This window comes from Natrix helvetica (genome assembly GCF_964273705.1).
Source record: "Natrix helvetica genome assembly, chromosome: 7".
NCBI classification, from domain to species: Eukaryota; Metazoa; Chordata; class Lepidosauria; order Squamata; family Natricidae; genus Natrix; species Natrix helvetica.
Genome location: NC_138558.1, coordinates 64,465,458 through 64,489,299, shown reverse-complemented (window position 1 = coordinate 64,489,299; position 23,842 = coordinate 64,465,458). Strand labels below are relative to the sequence as shown.

Here is a 23,842-nt window from a genome sequence, read left to right as displayed (position 1 = left end):
CCCATTAGTAAATACATCATTTAGCAGGGTCTAGGTATGGAAACCTGATGATATTTTGCTTGAAAACCCATATTTTCTGATGCTGCTTTTTACTTTTTTTTAAAAGAAAAACACTATTGCAAACTGCCCTTTAGCGATACTTGGGTATAGCATTCAGCTTACTGAATAATTTAAAATCTAGGGAAAAAAAGCCTTTTCTGTGGTGCTGAGTCTATAGACTTTACCGTCAAACAAATGTAGGAATATAAGAATTTTATTGCCATTCTAGATTCTATTTTTTTATTTATTAACAATATTTATACACCACTTTGCCACAAATCCTATCAAGGTACCCTGTTTCCCCCAAAATAAGACCTCCCTGGATAATAAGCCCAATCGGGCTTTTGAGCACATGCGCTAAAATAATTCCTCCCATGAAAATAAGCCCTCCCCTAAAATATTGCAACACAGCAGCAGCCACAAGTGACTACACTCGCTGTCTCCTGCACCTCAAAAATAATAAGACCTCCCTGAAAATAAGATCAAGTGCTTATTTTGGGGGATCAAAAGAAAATAAATCCTGTCTTATTTTCGGGAAAACACGGTACTGTGGAAATTAGATGGAAAAAATAAAGGAGCAGCAAACACATATATATATCTCCTGGCAAATAAACAAACAAACAAACAAGAAAGATATCTCAGCACTTTATCAAAAAGTTGAGGATGTGGGTTGGGAAGAGAGTGGTTTGGCAAATAGAATACAACTTTGTTACCAATTAAGTTCTATTAATGCTCTGCTCAATTAAGAAGGGATTAAACATTGTGAAATGGAAAAATCTATTCATAGCAATCTACTGAAATGTGAATTTTATTGTGTTGTAAGGTACATTTCTAACCAACGTTTAAACAAGCAGGGGGAAGTTGAACCTTGTAGCAAATGCTTCCCTCATTTTCCACCACTTACCAGACAGGTTAGGATGATATGAAAAATGGGAGCACAAAAAATTAATTGTTGTGATCGTGAATGTGGATCAGAACTACATCATTTCATCAATGATACTGTCCCTGCAGAAATTAAAAGCAGAGACAGACAGACAGAGACAGAGACAGAGATAGAGAGACAGACAGAGACAGACAGAGAGTGACAGACGGAAAGAGAGACAGACAGAGACAGACAGACAGACAGAGAGAGACAGAGATGAAAGTGACAGACAGAGGCAGACAGAAAGTGACAGACAGAGAAATAGAGACAGACAGAGAGACAAAGAGAGAGATAGACAGAGAGACAGACAGATTCATACAGAGAGAGACAGAGACAGAGAAACAGAGAGACAGAGACAACCTGAGAGAGACAGAGAGAGAGAGAGACAGGCAGAGAGAGAACTGAGGAATTAGATTGAGTTAATGCCATAATTTGGACAGCAGTGATAATCCTAATCCTTTGAAAGTCACACAGGTGAGGTCTCACCTTCTAAGCCATCTTTTTTTTCCAACTTCAGCATCTGATCCAAGGAAGCCTTTGTGTATAAAACTGTGCGTGCAAAGGAATTCAGGATGCGGTCTCTTGTATGAGCTCCTCTTGTGACGGACATCACTGCTGAAAGTAGGGATGCTTTTCCTGATCAAAGATCACCAGCTCAACGTAGGAGGACAGAGTTTATTTCCACTAGTCCCTGGTGACTTTTAATCCCTCGTCTAATGTCTGATTAGAGTTCAGAATTGATTGTGACTGAAAGATTTGCACGAGACCTTTCATCATTACACTGTCAGGCTTAAACAAGGGAGCGGACTTATTTATAAGACAGTGCACTGTAGTCTACTGGGTGTTTCTGCTTTATTAGAATGATAATAGCTGCAAGCATGGTAGCATGATACTACAAGCAGTGCCCTGTGGAGGCCGGCTGCAACATTGGAGCATGTGTAGGAAAGGAGTGAGGTTTGCACCACATTTCAATGCTGTTTGTATCATTCTCCCCTCCATGTGGGAAAATATGCATAGCATATATATGTATGGCTATCTGGTTAAGGTGACTCAGTGGCTAAGATGCTGAGCTTGTCGATCAGAACATTGGCAGTTTGGTGGTTTGAATCCCTCGTATGAATGTGTTTTGTTGCCACGGTGGGGGGTATTATATTATTTTTCTTTTTTTTTCTTTTTATTTCTTTTATACGCTGTTTTTATATCCTTGTAAGCCACCTTGATTCGCCATGCGCAAGTAGGCAGCAATATAAATTTAATAAATAAATAAATCACACACACACACACACACACACACACACACACGAGCCCTCTGTAACAAACTTTACCAATCCATAACATTCAAAGAACAAAATATTTTAGGACCAGACAAAGCCATAAAATTCTCTAGTTCTGAGCAGAATATGAATCAGACGATAGACGACAGTTTTATCATTGAACTCAGAGAACTAGGACATTATCAAAGGATTAGAATTGTAGTCTCTTCACCTACAAGTCCCATGATTCCCAGCCAGTGTGAGCTCCTCCCGTTACTTGTCCCAGTTCGAAAGCATGTAAAAAATGCAAGTAGAAAAAATAGGAGCTACCTAAATTATTGTTCAAAGTTGATAAAAACACAAACCAGTCAATCAGAATAGAGCTAGAAGGGTCCTTAGAGGTCTTCTAACCCAACCCCCTGCTCAAGCAGGAGACCTTATACTAGTGATGGCTAACCTTTTTGTCCTAGTATACCATAATGCAATGCGTGCACGATACCCCTCTGTGTGCCCTGCCCCCTACGCATGCATCCATGACCACCCCCACAATTACATATACAATCCCCCATTTTGGCCCTTGCAGGCCTCATTAAAGACTCATGGGACCAAAAATGGGGTGCAGGCAGGGCGTGCCGCACCCCCAAACCCCCACTGTGCATGCATGTGCAACCCCCCGCCCTCTGGTGCCTGCGTGTGCAACCCCCACGCATGCGCGCACATCTCTCGCATGCACGGCAGAGACTAGTACTTCTTTTCTCTAGACTAGCAGTACCAGGGGTGGGTTCCTGCCAGTTCTAACCTCTTCTATAGAAGAGATTCCATAAATCTACCGTGCCGTTTAGAACCAGTTCCAGCTCCCTCACCCTGCCCGTCCACACCATGCTTTGCCCCGCCCACCACTCACTGATTGGCTGGCTCACCAATCGCCCCGCCTGCCTCTAAGAGTCCTATCTAAACCTTAAAGTCTTAAAGCTGCCAAGTTTGAACATCCATGGGGGTTTTTTTTCTAAAGGGTTAGGGGTGCAAGGGTCTTGTAACTTGACAGCTTTTAAGACTTGCGTGCTTCAAATGCCAGAGTTTCTGAGCCAACATTTTGGTTGCTAAGCAAGAGCATTGTTCAGTGAGTTTCACCACATTTTACAAGTTGGCCATGCCCACCCAGTCACATGAGTGCCAAGCCACTCCCACTCAGTCACATGGCTGGCAAGCCACTCCCACAAAGCAGGCCACACCTACAGAAGAAGTTCTAAAAAAAATTGAAACCCACCACTGAGCAATACCTAATTCCTGCAACCATTCTTCATATGTCTTAGTCCCCAGGACTATGGAAAGCTTTTAGTATTTTGCTGAGGAATCACTCTATGACAATTTCACATATCTTTGGTATTCAACTTCAAGAATGTCCAGGCTACCTGGCTAACAGGAAGATTTGAGACTTGCTGGATGAAAGGAGTGGTTAATTGGATGGAGCATCATTAGCCATACTGTTTTAAATTTTAATAGCTACCTTTTTTAAAATAACGACTTTCCTAATTTCTCCTCATCTGCCAAAGGTAAGCTTAGTTATCTCTTCCTTGGAATTATTGCCAGTTGGGAGAATTTTAGCAAGACCAGAGTCAATGAAGTATTTCCAGAAAATTCTGACATTTCTTTGATGCTCCATATGGAGGGGACATTAAATATGTGCATATAAAAAATAGCTTCTAATCCAACTATCACAACAATATTGGATCCAAATTAGATGTTATTGAAGATATCACATGAGTTTAAACATGGCTCATTATATACCTTTGTAGGAATTTCTTCTTAATGTCTTTTTTTTTTTTAAAAAAAATTTTTTATTATAGATCCAGAGGTTCTGTTCTTTCACAGACCCACAATCTTTGGAAGGGAGGACAGCGATGCTCTCATTGTCTGCCCAGTGACAGATCCAGATGTTTCCAATTTCACTTTGAAAAGATGTCATCACAAACCTCTGCCTGAGAATATGACCTTAGTTCCTGATCCTCAGAAGGGAATCACCATAAAAAACGTACAGAGATCATTTCTAGGTTGTTACTGGTGTGTGGCGCAACAAGATGGAGTTGAGAAAAAATCAAAAGATATAACACTTATGGTGAGAGCAGGTAAAAAATGCATTCAGCTGAACTCAAATATCTGTTAACAGTCGGACCGATGTGCACAATCCCTTTTCTTGTACAGCTTGGCAAACAGTGTATCTAGTTTACAGGCAGCTCTCGACTTGACAGTTGGTTTAATGTCCACTCAATGTTACAACGGCACTGGGGAAGGACCATTTTTCACACAACTGTTGCGTCATCCCCATGGTCACATGATTAAACTTCAGACGCTTGGCAACTGACTCATACTTATGACTGTTGCAGTGTTCCAAGGTCACGTGATCGCCTTTTGCGGCCTTCGGACACGCAGAGTCAATGGGGAAGCCAGATTGATTTGACAACAACCGGGCTACTAATTAACAACTGCGGGTGATTCACTTAACAACTGTGGCAAGAAAGGTCATAAATTGGGGAAAATTCCGTTAAATGTCTAGCTTAGGAACATAAATTCTGGGCTCAATTATGATCATAAGTCAAGGACTGCCTGTATATAAAGGTAAGATAATTAGGAAAATATTTCATGTTAATAGATGTTCTCAGATCCCACCGGTGGATTCAAGATTGTGAATTGTAGCCTTACAAAATGGTATTAGATGAGTTTCCCCATTGACCTTCAGTCTTTTTGCAAGATCAAATACAGGGCAGGCTTATTATCTGTATTTGTTACGTAGTCCCTATAAATGTTTTTACATTTTTATTTGGATGAAAGTACAACTATGATATGTCCCAGTGTTTAAAATACGTTTAGCAAATCTGATACTTTATTGGAAGACTAGCCGATAACCCGCCGTTGCCTGGGTATTTATGGACATTGAAGCGTTTGTCTGACAGGGAGCCATTGAGAGGGGCCTTTCTTCCCCCTACTCCCATGCCCATCATCCCTGCCGTCTCCCTTCTCCCTCCCATGCGCTCGTCTTTCCTGCCCTGTATATGATCCTGGCACTTTGCCCCAAATCCATCTGCCGCTTCCCCATTGGTCCACTGGAGGGCAAACATCACAGCTGGCTTTCCAGAGGAAGCTGCGAAGGAACTGACATCACAAACAGTTGCCACTCTAGGAAGCCGCACTCGGTCTCCTTAATGGCCCAGGCGTTCCAGAGTTATGCTGGAACACATACACACACAGACACCCCACTCCAGGGGTCTCTCCCCCCCGCCAGTATTTGTTTCCAGAGGGTAAGACATCTGTGTACCACAGGGGTGTCCAAACTTGGGAACTTTAAGACTTGTGGACTTCAACTCCCAGAATTCCCCAGCCAGCATGGCTGGCTGGGGAATTCTGGGAGTTGAAATCCACAAGTCTTAAAGTTTCCAAGTTTGGACACCCCTGGTGTACCAAGTTTCATTGAAATTGTTCAAGGTGCTCCAGAGTTATACTGGAACATACATACATACAGCCTTTTTTAAAGAACTGTCAATTTCGACCCCCTTTTTGCATGTAATGAAAATAATGTGCATCTGGATTTTTTTTTAGTTCACAAGTCCTTACCATCCATCACCTTGTCCAAAACAATGCAGCTTCTCAAGGAAGGTGAAGAATTTGAAGTGACATGTACAATCAAGGATATAGATAGCTCTCTTAAAGCTAATTGGATTTTTCAAGGCAATGCGGTGAGTTCGTTATACCTAATATGTACAAATGTACTTGAAAGAATAGTCTTTCTGAAATAATAACTTAAGAACAGGTCTGAGATATAAATTATGAGCTGTGATAAAGTAATATTCATGGAAGGCATCATTGTTGGAATGATAGCATTGACAAATCTTGAATGGAAGTGAAAGAACAGCTGCACAAAGAAAAGGTAACGGGAAGTAAGAAACTGGAAAAAGTTTTGGTACAATGAGGAAATGAAAGAGGATATGGATGAGAAAAAGATGCATATAAGAAAACAATTGCTGCACTAAACGATGAGCAGAAAATATAATGGGTATACAATTCTCAAAAGTATACAGTCACAAAAAATGTAATCCAAGAAATCGGAATAATCAAGACAGAGAAAATGCAAAAAAAAAAAGCTTTGATGGCAATTAATAACTGTTTTGGAAGCAGGAATCTATGGCATAATATGTGGAATTAAATATATATGTTTATTTTTAAAGTCTCAAAATGATTTTGAATGAAACGAACACATTGGTGGAAAAGTATGATTGAATTTTTTAATGTAATGTCAGTGATATCTGATTCAGAGAGTAGAACTGTAACAAATGTAACACTTGTTAGCATTCAAGAAAATAACAATAAAAATATAGTCCTAAATACTGTGAGAATGTTGAATAATTGTAAGGGTGCAGGTAGAGTTGATGCAACTGGAGAAGTGTTAAAATTGGGTGCAGTTTATGTGGAGTTGCTGTCAACGTATTTAATGCATGTGAAGATTGCAACTGTGCCTGGTGAGTGGAAGAATGATTTTGTTTCCCTGCGTTAAGAGAAAGATAACAAGAATGAATTCAAAAATGGCAGCAGCATTTTTTTAAAAAAATATCTATTTTTGTTATTAAATTTCCATGCTGAGAATGGCATGGTGGCATAGAGATGGAGCTCTTGCAGTGGTGGGTGGCAGGCAGTATGCCCCGGTACGGGCGTACTGGAGCCTGCCCGGAGCACCGGATACCGTTCCGGTATGGTGCTCCGGAGGGCCTGCCCGCCCAAGCTCCTTATCAATCTTTTAAGTCTTCAGCGCTTCCACTGATCCAGAACCCACCACTGAGCTCTTGCCTCACAATCAGGAGGCTGTGAGTTTGATCCTAGGTAGCGGCAGATATTTTTCTGGGTGCAAAGAAAACATATCTTGCTGTGAGCTCCATGTAGGTGTCAGGAAGAGCATCCGGCCAGTAATCTCCTGGCTCCATTTCATTGTCCCAACTCCACCCTGATGCTGAGAAAGGCCAGGTGGTGGTATAGAGATGGAGCTCTTGCCTCACAATCAGGAGGCTGTGAGTTTGATCCTTGGTAGTGGCAGATATTTTTGTGGGTGTAAAGAAAAAATTCCTGCTGTGAGCTCCATGTAGGTGTCAGGAAGGGCATCCGGCCAGTAATTTCTCAGCTCCATTTCATTGTCCTGACTCCGCCCTGATGCAAGGGATTACAGGATCGTTAAAAGAGAAAAAAATTAAAGTTCTATGCTGCCCATGTCACTGATACAACTCTGGGCTGCCTAAGAAAGGATAACTTTCCTGTTCCTAAGACAGCATTTGATGGAATTATGATTGAAAGAGTACAAGAAATGAGAATGAGCACAACTTGAGAGGAGTATAGAATGCCATTCTCAAACGGTGTAGCATAAATTTTGCTCATCACCAGGTCATTGGGAAGTGCATGAATATGAGAATGGAAGCTTACCATGCATGTGTTACAGAACGTATACAATATAGTTAGCAAGCTTGAAGTACGGAATATTTTGTGTGAAGAGGGAGTTGAAAACTGATTGCTGAAGGGATACGTGACAGTGGTGGGTTCCTCTGGGTATAGTCCGGTACGGCTGAACCGGTAGTAACCGGGAGCAGCTGACAGCGTACTGGTACGGTGGCTCGTTTGGCCCACCCGCCCGCCTGCGTTCTATACCTGTTTTTAAAACAACTGGCCAATTGCCCATGCGCACGCAGTGTGCAGCGCCTGCGCGAGCCCCAACAAGCAGCTAGGTGTCGCAGAGGTGGTGGATTGTGCATGACGCATGGCCCGTGAGCAGTGTATCGGTAGCGATGGTAAGAGCAATCCACCCCTGATAAATGACCACTTATAGTGAAAGCAAAGCATGATTAAAAATAAATGGCATGCTTAGTGACTGGTTTGACAGGGAATGTGGAGTAAGATTAGCGTATGCCATGTCCTACCACACTATATTCTGTATTTATGGATAAGGAATTTATGGATATGGCATGTTTGAACTGGGAGTGCCTTGGTGCGGATGTGAATGTATGTGAATGTCATGTTGTGGACCCAAATGATAAATGACAGAAAAGTAGAGCAAAGATACAAATTCTGACAAGGATGTGGTCAATATCAATTAAACGAAAATAATAAAGGACATTCTGTCCAGTTGTTGCTTGGAAGTGTGTGTTGAACGGGTCAGGAGAAACAAACACAAGTTGTTCTGGATTGTAGAATACCTGAAACTTAGTGTGTCTATGCGTGTATTTTTTTAGTTCCTAATGAAAAGATTGGGTTATCTAAACCAAGCTCAAGTCAAACATGGGGCAGGTTGGGGTTGGTTCAGAAGGGAATAAGGCTACTTGGCCTTTTGGCTAAGGTCAATTATATATAAGGAGATCAGTTTCAATATGGCACCTATGAAAGGCACACTTTTGAATAAATACTTTTAATAGCAGCCATTCTTGCTACTAAATTTTAACTACAACTTTCTGCTGTGGCCTCCCCCTTCTGGAATATTCTCCCATCAGAGGTTGAGATGTGCCCCATATTCCTGGCCTTCTGGAAAAATCTATAAACTTGGCTGTCCTGTTTGACCTGCTACATTGGAGATCACTGGCAGGGTAGAGAAAGCTCTCACACCCAGGTTGCCCATCCATCTTGGTTGCTAACTTTTTAAATCTTTTTATTCTAATTTTAATTGTTTTTTAACCCTTCTAAATTTCTTATTATCTTGCAAGTTGCCCAGTCCCTGTATTAGCGATATGGGCACATAGAAATGATTTCATTAGAAATCAGTTCATTTCTAGTTTCTAATTTTCATAGAAATTAACTGGATATTAATAAGACTGGATTGAATTAGACTCAGATCACTCATATAGTTTAAAAATATGTAAATAGTTACATTTCACTGTATAGGAAAACTTCCCCAAAGAGTTCAGCTAGTGTTGCTGAGTACAGTCATTTCAGTCTTAATTGACAAATGTTAATGGCGCTGATTAAAATACATAATCAGCAGCTCATGTAAATAGGAAGACTGTTGCAGTGTTGCAATGCTGGAGAAATTATACAGGCTCAAGAAAGTACAATTTGGATAATATGTCCCGGGAGTGTTCCCGGCCATTCTCTACTAATCCTGGTGCTGGCATAATTCCTGTGTTTTAAGTGCTTATTTATTGACTGATCCTAACTTATCCATTCTGAAGTAAAGCAGACATCTAACGTATGTGGTCCTTACTTACAGGATGTGGCCTACTGCTGTCCTGCAGCAGTTCCAATATCATTTTAAATATTGCATTGGAAAACCAGTTTTCAGTTTTAGCTTTGCTTAAAACTAAATTTCCTTTAGCACATGTTAATAAAAAAAAGCCATCATAATATTTGGGCAGAGTTGGGATTTGCACAAGAGCTCTGCTGGCTGGGGAATTCTGGGAGTTGAAGTCCACAAGTCTTAAAGTTGCCAAGTTTGGACACCCCTGCTGTAGGAGCTACTGGATTTTCTCTATTTTACTCTCATACCACTTATTATCAAAATACAGACAGACAGACAGACAGACAGACAGACAGACAGACTGACTGACTCTCTCTCTCTCTCTCTCTCTCTCTCTCTCTCTCTCTCTCTCTCACACACACACACACACACACACACACACACACAGTTATGACCATGACACAAACAATTTGCAAAGCTCTTTGTGATAGTGAATGTTTTTAGGGCAATTTTCATTCAGAGTTTATTACCTAAAGAGACCATCAAATACCAAAAATGCAAGACGTAGAGCAAAGCAAGAGAGTAAGAACAATCCTGAGAAGCACTTCTTCATTTTCGTTCTTTCATATTTTTTTTGTCCCCCTCAAGGCAGCTTTAAGAATATAGATGTTTTCTCTGGATTGATGCCAGTGACAGGTTTGCCACGATGGCTTATTATTCAAGTTTTAAGTTATGAATATTAATACGGTGAAGTTATAATTACATCTATTTTTAATTTATTTGAGAATGATGCTATGTACACTGTATCTTAGATGTTAATTTTTTTCCCCCTCCTTTGCCGACAGAGCTTTTCCAGCAACAGCAAGAATGTGCGTGATTATGAATATGAACAAAAATTAAGGCTGAGCATCCGTTCAGTGGGAGTTAATGATTCTGGAGCATTCACATGCCAAGCCACCAATGCTTTTGGAACATCTAATGTCACACTAACCTTGAATGTAATAGGTAAATATTAATATCGCAGACATATATACATAATTCCAGGGTTAGAGCAAAAGCTACACACTAGTATATTGTTGGGATATATGTTGAAATGTATGTTTCAAAATGTTTTTAACTCTAACCCTCCCACTTCCTGTTTTGCAATACCGAAATAGTTCTTTGTAAAAACAAAGTCCATGTAAAAAAGAACATTTCCTTGAGTTTGTGCATGTATGTAGTCCTAGGGTAGTAATAGTCATATTTCCATGGTGCCATAATTATAAGTGGATCCAAACCCTTGTGACAGTGCCAATTCCTGTCTTGGGAAATTGAGAGTAATTTGATCATATTGGCCAGGATTATGATTTCCAAATGGTTTCGACTCCCATTGTCACAGATCTTTGATGGGGACTAGTGGAAGTTCGCATCCCAAATGTCTAAACATTGGTGATCTTACTTACCTTCTGATAGGATCAGTGCCAAATCCAAGTATTTCATTGATAAGCTGTCCAAAAGATTTTGAAGTTGAAAAATGGGATATACTCTAAATCAGGGATGGCTAACCTTTTTGTTGTTGGGTGCCAAAAATGCAAGTGCGTGTGCTAGTACCCATAATGCAAAGCCCCCCTGCATGCACGTGCAGAACCCCCTCCCACGTGCGCCCCACTGCTCGCCTCCAAGCTGAGCTTGGTATTTCCTCCAAGGGGGCGAGGAAGCCATTTTCACCCTCCCCAGGCTCCAGGAAAGCCTCCGCAGTCTAGGGAGGGCAAAAAACGGGACCAATGGGCCAGCCCTCCCCAGGCTCTGGAGGCTTTCCTGAAGCCTGGGGAGGGTGAAAACGGCCTCTCCCGGCCCTCCGGAAGGCCGAAAATCAGCTGGCCACAGGTTCGCCATCATGGTTTTAAATAATCTAAATCAGTGTTTCTCAACCTTGGTGACTTTAAGTCCTGTGGACTTCAACTCCCAGAATTCCCCTGCCAGCTGCCTGGGGGATTCTGGGAGTTGAAGTCCACAGGACTTAAAGTCGCCAAGGTTGAGAAACACTGATCTAAATGAATCAATGAGTCCATGCTAAGTATTAGCTCTGTGCTTCTGCTTACACAATTGTGTGAGTTACATGTAACCATGCGCACCAAAGTTAAGAATGGAATTGCGTAGTTTGCATGTATTGCAAAAAGTGTCCTGTTTAAATCATCTGAAAGCCAGGCTGATTCTTCAGCATTTGGAATGCGATGATTTGTGGACGATGCAATTCCAAAGGAAGCTTGGGTTAGAAGTTTTAGTTTATATCTCGAGAGTGGGATTCCGGCATAATGTAAATCTTTCAGATGAAATAAGTTCCGGTGGATGTAATGTAGGAATTGGGATTGAAGATGCAATTGCGGGCCAAAGGTGTCTGTATTATTTTGTGATAATGCATTTATAGTCAGTGAAGAAGAAGCCAGATATGTGCTTTGTTAGAGTTATATTGATGCCATATTGAAGTGGACTAGGCCTAAACGTCACCGGGGAACCACCAGAGGATTGGAAAATAGCTGTTGTGATTCCGTCTTCAAAAAAAAGGTGGAGAAATGGATCCAGGAAACTCCATACCAATCAACCTGACATCCATACCTGGAAAGATCCTGGAGAAGATAATCTGCGAACACCTAGAAACAAGCAAAGCCATTACTAGAAGTCAACATGGGTTTGTAAAAAACAGATCATGCCAGATAAAACCTGACTGCATTATTTGACAAAAGTAACTAAACTAGTAGACCAGTTAAATGCTGTGGACATAGCATACTTGGATTTCAATAAGGCACTTGACAAAATAGACCACAACCTACTTCTTCATAAGATAGAAAAATGTGAGATAGACAGCATCGGCCCCCAGATGTATTCGTAACTGTCTGACCAAACTCATTCAATGTGTAGTCCTCAATGGAACTACTGTATTTTTCAGAGTATAAGATGCACCTTTCCCCCCCCCCCCAAAAAAGGGTGAAAATCTGGATGCATCTTATACACTGAATACAGCATTTTTGGAGAGAGTCTGATTGTAAACCACAAAAGCACCCCATAGGTCTGCTGGTTTTTCCAGTTGCAATGTCTGGCTGTGAAGGTTGGACTATAAGAAAGGTTGAGCATCAAAGAATTGAGGCCTTTGAACTATGGTGCTGGAGAAGATTCCTGCGAGTCCCGTGGACCGCAAGGCGATCAAACCGGTCAGTCCTAGAGGAGATCAACCCTGACTGCTCTTTAGAAGGACAGATCCTGAAGAGGAAACTCAAAGACTTTGGCCACCTAATGAGAAGGAAGGACTCACTGGAGAAGAGCCGCTTGCTGGGAAAGATTGAGAGCAAATGAAGAAGGGGACGACAGAGGTGGCTGGATGGAGTCACCGAAGGAGTCGGTGTGAGCTTCAATGGACTCCAGAGGATGGTAGAGGACAGGAAGGCCTGGAGGAACGTTGTCCATGGGGTCGCGATGGGTCACATAGGACTTTGCAACTAACAACAAAGTCTGCTGGCAGAATAGGGCTCTGGGTGGTGTGTCTCCAATGTTCTCCATTGTTGTATGATACTTGGTAAATATGAAGATCCAAAGCCTACTTTCCTTTAACAAAAAGTCTTGGATGGAACACTGTAAACATACAATAAAATGTTAGTATGGACACAGAGCTAGCACGAGGTTTATTTACTGTTTCAGGCTTTGGCATCCAATTTATATTGTGTAAAGTAGTACCCGTAATTATGTTAGAAACATACTGTATCTTTGTGAAATTATGAAAGTTTCCTGTTATTTATTTGGTCATGGAGTACAGTCAGAAAGGTTTACATCTCAAACTCCCCTGAAGGGGAATGTGAACTGGGTCAGAACAATAGGTTGTGTGAAGAAATTTCTCCTGGGTGTTTGTTTATGTATCTCTTAATGTCTATATCATTGTGTTTCCACAACAAAAGAATAGTGTGGTGTGACATAAGAAGTGGACTTAAAACTGAGATAGATTTATTTAAAAGAATTTTGAAGAATCCCTCCCTTCTTGTTCCAAAATAGGACAGCAGTAGGCCCTGCGTCCCCCTAAAAGTTGTCATTAAATTTTTAATGTGTTAGAAGGGAAAATATATAACGTACCTAAAAAGAAATCTTGCTGGTAATTTTTAAATTTAAATAGAATATAGAATATAAAATAGAGAACAGAGAACAGAGAATAGAGAGGAATGGAATGGAATAGAATAGAATAGTATAGGAGAATAGAATAGAATAATAAAATATAGAGGAGAGGATAGAATAGATTAGAAAAATATAGAGGATAGGATAGGATAGGATAGATCAGATCTGGAAGGGACCTTCAAGGTCTTCTAGTCCAACCCCCCCCCCTGCTCAAGCAGGAGACCTTATACCATTTCAGACAAGTGGTTGTCCAGACTCTTCTTAAAAACCTCCAGTGATGAAATACCCACAACTTCTGAAGGCAAGCTGTTCCACTGGTTAATTTTTCTCACTGTTAGGAAGTTTGAAATGCTTCAGGAAGTTTGAAATGCTTCTAAAATACTTTAATACTATATTAAATGTAGTTTTTAGGTTGTGCGAAGAATTAGATTTGAAAGGCAAAATGGGATTAGGAGCATGCAGTGTATTGCATGTAGCCCCAATAATAAATGCCTGAAACCAGCTGTTCCTTTTCCTGGGCTCATGTGGCTCCCTTCTGCAATGGACATGTGACTCCAGGAGAAGATACGCTTGATCCAAGTATTCTCAACAGATGCTACATGTGCACTTAAATCACCTTTTGCCCTTCAAATCCAGACCTTGGCGTACCCCTCTAGTACTGCTTTTGTCTGGGTTCTGCCTTGTCTTTAAAGCATGAGATCATTAAAAAAAATCATAAATTCTTTAATTGAAAAAAAGAAGAGGGGGAAAAAAAGATGGCTGGTCTAGTGAAGAGGAGGACCAGGGGAGACATGATAGCAGTCTTCCAATATTTGAGGGGCTGCCACAGACAGGATGAGGTCAAGCTATTCTCCAAAGCACTTGAAGGCCAGACAAGGAATAATGGATGGGAACTGAACAAGGAGAGATTCAACCTGGAAATAAGGAGAAATCTTCTGACAGTGAGAACAGTCAACCAATGGAACAGAAGTTGCCTTGTGAGAGCTTCATCCCTGGAGGCTTTCAAGAAGAGACTGGACTGCCATTTGTCAGAAATGGTGTAGGGTCTCCTGCTTGAATGGGAGGGTTGGACTAGATGACCAACAAGGCCCCTTCCAACTCTGTTAATCTGAATCTAAAAAAAAGATGATACTGACTAAAGCAGGGGTCCCTAAACCAGGTCCATGGACTGGCACCAGGCTGCGGCATGCTAGAAACCGGGCTGCGAAAACAAACGAAGCCCCATCCGTGGGGTGCAAGCAGCATGCAAAACCACGCTCTTTCCGGTCCACGGAAAAGCCTTGCCAAGAAACTGGTCCCTGGTACCCCAAAGGTTCGGGGGCCATTGGACTAAAGGACAAGGCTGAGGAGTTCTGGGAGTTGAAATCCACACCCCTTGATGTTGCCAAAGTTGAGAAACACTGCTATAGCTAGTTAACAGTCTAACTCAGGGGTGTCCAAACTTGGGAACTTTAAGACTTGTGGACTTCAACTCCCAGAATTCCCCAGCCAGCATGGCTGGCTGGGGAATTCTGGGAGTTGAAGTCCACAAGTCTTAAAGTTCCCAAGTTTGGGCACCCCTGGTCTAACTATATTGTGAGTGCAATACAGTTAGCCCTCAACTTACAACAGTTCATTTAATGACCGTTCCATTCAGTGACAACGGCACTGAAAAAAAGTGACTTATGATCATTTTTCACAGTTGCAACCTTTGCAGCATCCCCAGGCTCATGTTACCGAAATTCAGATGCATGGCAACTGGTTCATACTTACGACCGTTGCTGTGTCCCAAAACCATGTGATCCCCCTTTTCTGCCCTTCAGACAAGCAAAGTCAATGGGGAAGTCAGATTCCCTTAACAACCGGGTTACTGAATGTTCAACTGCAGTGATTCACTTAACAACTGTGGCAAGAAATGTCGTAAAATGGGGCAACACTCCCTTAACAGATTCTCACTTAACAGCATAAATTTTGGGCCCAATTGTGGCTATAAGCTGAGGGCTGCCTGTATACTGCTTTCAGTATCAAATGCTGAGGGCTGATTTTTTATTTTTACTTATTATTTATTATGTTTATTTTTTGCTATATAAAGAAAGAGCAACAATTCAATATTTATATAAACAGTGTAGTTGTCTGAGGATTAGTCATCATCATAATAGTTATAATGTTCCTTGGTCACATAAGAACAGTATTATCTCATCATAATATTAATACTTATTAATTATTAATACAAATTTGTATTAGTAATAAATATATTGTAATAAGCCCTCATAGTAAAATTAGTCCTCCTCTTATAATTTTAAACGTTCTAACTTCTGTTTCTAGGGGTTAACCATTGATAAAACAAATCCCATATTTCAAAATATTCCGTGTCTTCCTTCTCTTTAATTTCAGGTGTTAATCTATCCATTTCTGCACATCCTAGTATATTTTTTATTATCTTCTCTCCTTTAGGGATCGCCACACCTTTCCAATGTTCAGCAAATACAATTCTAGCCTCTGTTAACACATGTAGTATTAGATACATAGTCCCTTTATTACATTTTTCTGATATGATACCCAACAGAAATATTTCTGGTTTTATATCTATATACGTTCCTTTATCATTTTTTTCTATCCAAGTACCATATTTTTCAGAGTATAAGACGCACCTTTCCCCCCCAAAAAGGGGGTGAAAATTTGGGTGTGTCTTATACACTGAATGCAGCATTTTTTGCCTCCCAAAACACCACCCCCGCGCATCCTGTTTTTCTCAAAAATGGACGCGCAGAGGGTGCTCCTGGAGGCTGGGGAGGGCAAAAATGAGCAAAAAACAGGCTGTGTTTTGCTCGTTTTTGCCCCCACCCAGCCTCCAGGAGCACTCTACAAGTCTCCCAAAGCCTATGCATGCCCTGTTATTTGCAAAAAAACGGGCCATTTTTGCCCCTCCCCCAGCCCCCAGGAACACTTTGCAGGCATCTCAAACTCTCTGCATAATAATAATAATAATATATTTATTTCTTAGCCGCACCCTCTCCCGAAGGACTCGGGGCATGCAGATGGTTTGGGAGAACTGCAGAGTGCAAAACCTTTTTTTTTTAAAAAAAATATCTCTCCAAAATCTTGGTGTGTCTTATACTACAGTGCATCTTATAGTCTGAAAAATACGGTATATTTATATTTTTGTCCAGGATGCTTTTCCCTTTGGCCACATCCACCACATATGGTAGTATGAGCCCAGAATCTGATTACACTTCCAACATCTTAGTTAATCTTGTTGGTGGGAAGTGCCATCTGTAAAACATTTTATGTAGGTTTTCTTTGTATGCAGTAGACATTGTTAATTTGTCATATCTATCCCACAACTTGAAAGGACCAATTTTTGGAGAAGACAAGCGAGAGAGAGAGAAGACTATAATGGTGGTTACTGTGAAAACATATATTCTTACATGCTTTCTTAATGGCAAGCATGTGAAATAAAGCCTCATCTGGTAATTGAGTAGAAACCTGTAGGAAAAACTGCTCCACAAATAATACTGGATTGTACCCAGAGTCCATTTTAGTGTGAAAGTTTTGATTTCCAGAGCTCACTAAAGCCTGGGTCCATTGTGTCTTGCACACCCTGTGCCAGAAGCCATCAAAAATGCTTACACTCTGCTGTTTATTAACATGCTTTCCTGAAAAGCTACCCTAGAGTGCTAGATTGCTGTGACACATAATACTTTTCAAATATTAAAATTACCATAAGTGCTAAACTGATTAGGAACATATTCATGGAGTGTAATTAGCAGGCGTATTCTGAACATGTCTTTATCTGTAATTGGCAAAAAAGGTTCCCCCACCCCACCCCTCACTCTGCTGCTTAAACGCTATTATTTTACATGGGAAATGAATAAAACCTAGATGTCATATTGTAGAACTTCCTGACGAGGAAGATATAATATTTGCCATTATCCATGGTAAATATGATGGACACATTTCTAGAAATAGGAAGAGATGTGTCATTGTTAAAAAAAAATCTTCAAAACTAGGCTGTTAGCTAAAACAAGGAGATACACTCAGAATGATCGTTCCAATTGTTATGATTTTCTTGAGAAGATTAATCAGAGCCATTTGTTTTGAAATATCTGCTGTAGACATGTATTTTTTAAGAAACAATGGGGAAATTTCTGCTGTTCTGGAACTGATTGTTCTTGGATATTAATATGAAGGTGTCTTTATAATAGATAATTGGTTTTTGCTGGCTTTTGTTTTATGTTTATTGGCCATTTTGTACTGCCAACTTTGTTGGGAGCCCATCTAGGCAAATGGTAAAGGTAAAGGTTCCCCTCGCACATATGTGCTAGTCGTTCCCGACTCTAGGGGGCGGTGCTCATCTCCGTTTCAAAGCCGAAGAGCCAGCGCTGTCCAAAGACGTCTCCGTGGTCATGTGGCCAGCATGACTAAACACCGAAGGCCCATGGAACGCTGTTCCCTTCCCACCAAAGGTGGTCTATTTTTCTACTTCCATTTTATACGTGCTTTTGAACTGCTAGGTTGGCAGAAGCTGGGACAAGTAATGGGAGCTCACTCCATTATGCGGCGCTAGGGATTCCAACTGTTGAACTTTCTGATCGACAAGCTCAGCGTCTTAGCCACTGTGCCACCTTTGTATTTAATGGGATGAAAAACTAAATAAATACACATTGATTTGAATGGCCTATTAGTGACCCTATAGGTGTAGATGGCGTATAAAGATATGGTCTGTGTGCAAAACATTATTCTGTTCACTTCATTCAGTCAAATGTCATTAGCACTCATTAGCTAATAAGGCTTGCTTTTCTGCAAGTTGCAATTTAGTTGGGCTTCTGTATTCCTTGACCTTGGTTTTAGCATTTTATTAATGTCAATATGCAAAGATTCTAAAGAGAGGTCTTTAAAATTTTCCACCAGGTAAAGGATATGTCAATTTATCGACTTCAACAAATACAACACTCTATGTCAACGACGGGGAAAATCTGGGCTTGGTAGTAACGTATGACGCGTATCCGAAACCAGAAGAGGAACTGTGGCTATACATGAATAAAACACTGCAGAATTCATCTGATCATTATGTGAGAGTCACAAATATAGACAAAAACAGGTAAGGCAAGGCATGGAATTGAAGCATCAATATATGGAGATGGAGACCAAATTCCACAGAATAATTACATTAATGTTCTGTAGGAATATGCTATACAGGTAGTCCTCAACGTACGACTCCAGTTGAGCCCCAAATTTACGCTGTGAAATGAAGATTTGTTAAGTGACTTTTCTTGCCACCTTAGTTAAGCGAATCACTGCCGTTGTTAAATTAGTAACACGGTGGTTAAGTGAATCTGGGTTCTCCATTGAGTTTACTCTTTGGGAGGTCGCACAATTGACTCCTGAACTCTGCAACCATCATCAATATGAGTCAGTGGTCAAGCCTCCGAATGTACATCGCCTGGCCCTTGGGATGCTGCAATGGTCGTAAGTGTGGAAAATGGTTGTAAGTCACTAATGCCGTTGTAACTTTGAATGGTCACTAAATGAACTGTCGTAAGTTGAGGAGTACCTGTACAGACTTGGCTTGGAAGAGATCTTCCTGCTTTTCTTGGAGTCTAATGGTTGCCAACATTCCCTTCCCTAATTGAACCTCTTACTGTGTCTGATTGTATAAACTCAGAAGTTGTCTAAGTTTAGTACCTTGTTTCCCCGAAAATAAGACTGGGTCTTATTTTCTTTTGACCCCCGAAAAAACACTTGGCCTCGTTACTGTAGCAAGTAACACTCGCTACTGACCTTCCTGGATGGCTTTTTAAATTTTACATTTTGGGGTTTTAAATTGGTTTTAGAATTGTTTTAATTATTTAATTAGTTTGGGTTATATATATAGACTGTATGGTTGTATTGTTTTGTCTGGTGTTTTATGTCATGTTTTGTTGTTTTATATATGAACAGTCTGTACACCGCCCTGAGTCCCTGCGGGGAGAGGGGGCGGTCTATAAATTTAATAAACCTAACCTAAACCTGTATAAACTCAGAAGTTGTCTAAGCTTAGTACCGTGTTTCCCCGAAAATAAGACTGGGTCTTATTTTCTTTTGACCCCCGAAAAAACACTTGGCCTCGTTTTTGGGGAGGTCTTATTATTTTTGAGGTGCAGGAGGTGGCAAGCGTGGTCACCTCATGGCTGCTGCTATGTTGCAGTATTTTTGGGGAGGGCTTATTTTGCGCTCAAAAGCCCAGTTGGGCTTATTATCCGGGGAGGTCTTATTTTCGGAGAAACAGGGTACTATATTATAAAAAGGCATGTAGACATATAATGGCAAACCTGTGGCACGTAGAGCCATTTTTTCCAGCACAGCAGCCCTCAGCTCCGGCATGCATGTGCGCACTGACCGGCTGATTTTCGGCCTTCTGGAGAGCCAGGGGAGGCCATTTTTGCACTCCCCAGGCTTCAGGAAAAGCTCTGGAGCCTAGAGAGGGTGAAAAACAAATCCAATGGGCCAACTGGAAGTTTGGAAATGATCCATTTCTGCCTTCCGGGGGGTCAGGGGAGTCCGTTTTCGCCCTCCCCAGGCTTCAGGAAAGCCTCTGGAGTCTGGGGAGGAGTGGTGGGTTGCAGGTGATACACCCCACCTGCCCGCCCACGCTCCTTACCTGTCTTTAAAGTCTTCGGTGCTTCCGCGCACGCACATGGTGCATACAGCACCTGCGCGATGCTCCGCTGAGCAGCTAGAGCATCGCGGAAGCTCGTGGAAGTGTCGCTGGACAGCAAGACGCATGCGTGCACTGCGCATGTCCATGTGGGGAACCCACCACTGCTGGGGAGGGTGAAAATTCCCCCCGTGCACAGGGGGTGTCGCATGCGCAGGTTCTGGGGTTTCACATGCACATGTGCAGATGGTGGGACATGCACTCGCGATAGTGCACACGCGCACAAATTTGGCACACCTTTAGAAGAATATTAGCCATGACTGACCTAGACTATCCACCATGAGGTGAGTAATGAAGGTTGCTGTTTTGTTCCTCCTGTAGCTATTCCAGCGAGCTTCACCTTACACGGCTAAAGGAAACGGAAGGAGGTCTTTATACGTTTTTTGTGTCCAACTCAGACGCCAACTCCTCTGTCACATTTAACATCTATGTAAACAGTAAGTAACAATCCCTGTGACATTTCCTTGCCACAAAGCCTTGCGTTTAACTAAAGCAAATTGCACATTGGGAGAGTCTTATGTATTTATGTAATGGCTGAAATGGAGGCCATTCTATAAAGTAAGATTTTAGAGCTGTGATGACGCAGTGGTTAGAATGCAGTACTGCAGGCTACAGCTGCCAGCAGTTTGGCAGTTCGATTCTCATCAATTCAAGTGTTAACTCTGAATCGAACCTGGCTGAAGCCATCTTTTGTTGCTTCATAGTTGCCACACACTCTTAGTGGGGCAGGGAGTAGATAGACACAATGAGCCTTCCCATGGGAACCAAGGCCATCCCAACAGGTGGCACTTGAAGGAGGAGAGGAGTGACCAAGAAGCCCGCTGTACTTTAATTGTGTTTGACGCCCCTGATTTAGACCATTTCTGTTCAGCTGCTGCCCCACTGCGTTTCCTTCTAGATCTCACTGAGAGGTAGGATAGACTCACTGATGTGCACAATGAGAGTTTTGGTCTGAGCAATGTTTTGAATGGGAATGCTTCTCACCTGCTATTTCCTATAACTTTTTGTTTCTCTGTTGACATCTTCATCTGTACTGTATTCAAAGGAATGTGATGCAACCTGATCCAGACAGTGTAAAAAGAATACCCCAAACCCTCATCCTGGGAGCTAGTTTGCAAGGGTGGGCTTGATACACTCCATTGTCTTTAATTATCTCTATTATTCTGAGAGAAAAAAAAAAGGAATGCTAATGGCTGTATATTGCACGCTGCTTCAACTATCACAAACTAATTATTGAAGGTTTCATTAAGCTCTTTTGCATACTCCCATCCTCTTATCAATAATTTGCCATTAAATGCTTTAAATTTTCTAATTTCATTAAGTTTTATTAAAGACCGCTGTGACAAGATTCCAAGCATGGTTAAATGGAGGTGGTTGTTGTTGTTTTAAAAAATTGCTTTAGCATTTCTCTGTCTTGGGAGTTGCAAGTTTAGTGTCGTTGAGTTGATTTGCGTTTAGTTTATTACCTAATTTTTCCCCCTCTTGCTAATTAGTAGAACAAATAAATATGGAGGCAAGTATGTATTTTATCATCATTGCCTGCCGGAGGGAATTTGTTCCCAGGGTAAGCTATGAATAGAGAGTCAACTATATATATTACACCTCTTAGATCATGAATAGAGTCCGTGGGGACCCAGATGGTTGGGGGGCAATAAGCTGACTCCGTAAACCACTTAGAGAGCTGTAAACAGTGGTGGGATTCAACCGGTGTAATAACCGATTCACTGAGCATGCACCAAATATGCACTCTGCACATGCGTAGTGCATTTCCAAAAAGCTCTAAAACTTACCTTCTACTGCAGCCACGATGAGTAAAACAACGGAGGCACAGCAATCCTCTCTGCCACGCCTGTCAGCTGGGCTTCGAGCAAAGGAAACATAGGACAGAGTAGCGCAGGGGCGGGTGGGCGGAGCCAACTGATCACCGCAACCACCTGTGAACTGGTCCGAACCGGCTGAATCCTATCCCTGTCTGTAAAGCACAGTGAAGCGATATATAAGTCTTAAGTGCTGTTGCTATTCCACCCCAACAAGAATCACCACAACAACTTTAGTCTGGTTTAGAGAAAAAAGAGGCTCTAACCTTCCCCAGCAGCCTTTGATTACGGAATTCCCCTCTCCACTTAATCTTTTTTCAAAGATAAAGATGGCCATTAATGTTTGATGAAAAGGCTAATGGTTCCAACATGACTTCAGTTTGCGGTATTGATCCAGAGACATGAGCTGATGGTTGAACGTGGCGTTAAACAAAATTCCCATCCACCTCAATGTGAAATGTTTAGGCAGCTGGATTATTGCATCGAGCAGGAGTCCCCAACCTTTTAGACTTGAGGGACCACTAAATTCATAATTTTAAATCCCGCGGACCACTAATATGATCTGCCTAATGACTAGCTGACTAGGCATGGCTGGGTGGTCATGTGACTGGGTGGGTGGGGGCAACTTGATGTCACTCACATCAAGGGCCGCCTCGCTGGCCTCTACTCGCCCCTCCTCCCAGCCACTCCTCGCCTGACTGCCCAGGCTCCTTTGGGCCCCAACAGGAAGCAGTTGTTGGAGCTAAGCAGCCACCACGAGAAAGAGTTGGCAAAACTGCTGGCTCAGTTCAAATTGGATCTGACCGACAAGGAGACTCAGCAGAAGCACCTCACTGAGGACTATGAGCATAGACTTTCCAAGCAGAGGGAAGACCTGCGGGAGTGCAAGACCAAGTGCCAGTGCCTGGAGGCTCAGCGGGCTGAGATGGTCACCCAGTTCCAGGCCATGATGCTGGAACAAGGCCCTCCGGCTCTTTGCCACCAGCAGCTCTTCACTCCCGCCTTCGCCTAACACCCCACACCAGGAGGCTGAAGCAGACCCCAAATTGGAATATCTTCCTCACTCCAATCCGCCCTAAAAGACCCCGAAGGGGGAGACTCTCTGCAGCAACACAGACATTCATTGCACGTATCTGTCGCAGGGGCCATAGTTTGAGGACCCCTGATTTAGTGCAATATAAAAAATGCAAATAATTTTTCTGCGGACCACCAGTCGTCCATGGACCACCAGTTGGTGACTGCTGGTATAGAGAGGCAATCTCTTTTCAGCATATCATGGCTTGGACCACAGTTACAGAAACACCCAACGAGCTCTCTTTCATCAGTTCTTGATGGCCACTACTTTATGTTGCAATGTAGGAATAGTTGATCATGTAAATATGATTGGCCAATAACAGTGCCGGCAGGTAAAAAATGGGCTTTTAACATCTGTTCTGTGTCTGAGGCAGAGTTTTCAAAGTTAGTGCAAAGCAAAGATGTTGGATGTGCCTTTTTTTTTTTTAGATTTATTTCTCAATGTTTGGAACCGCGGTGAGATAATAATGAGGGGTAGGAATGAGACCGCCGAATCTAGACTGGCTCAGGATTTAACAGCAAATCATTTATTTACTTTTGAAAAAGGTTTGATCCAACATTTAAGAGGTAGGCGGAGCTAAGGAGGGATTCAGCTTGCACTGAATTTAGGCAAAAATGCTTGCAATATTTGCATTGTTATAGCCCAGAATTATTATAGGTAAAGGTTTCCCTCGCACATATTTGCTAATTCCTGACTCTAGGGGGCGGTGCTCATCTCCGTCTCAA

At 41.9% G+C, this 23,842-nt stretch overlaps 1 protein-coding gene across 1 annotated transcript in view; it reads left to right on the top strand.

Moving 5' to 3' along the window:
* KIT (KIT proto-oncogene, receptor tyrosine kinase) overlaps window positions 1-23,842 on the top strand; it is a 144,504-nt gene that overhangs the window by 67,477 nt on the left and 53,185 nt on the right. The window contains exons 3-7 of the mRNA XM_081959290.1: window positions 4,062-4,340; window positions 5,809-5,945; window positions 10,258-10,417; window positions 18,440-18,629; window positions 20,547-20,662. Of these exons, the coding sequence (XP_081815416.1) occupies window positions 4,062-4,340; window positions 5,809-5,945; window positions 10,258-10,417; window positions 18,440-18,629; window positions 20,547-20,662 (882 nt within the window). The remainder of the gene's footprint in view (window positions 1-4,061; window positions 4,341-5,808; window positions 5,946-10,257; window positions 10,418-18,439; window positions 18,630-20,546; window positions 20,663-23,842) is intronic.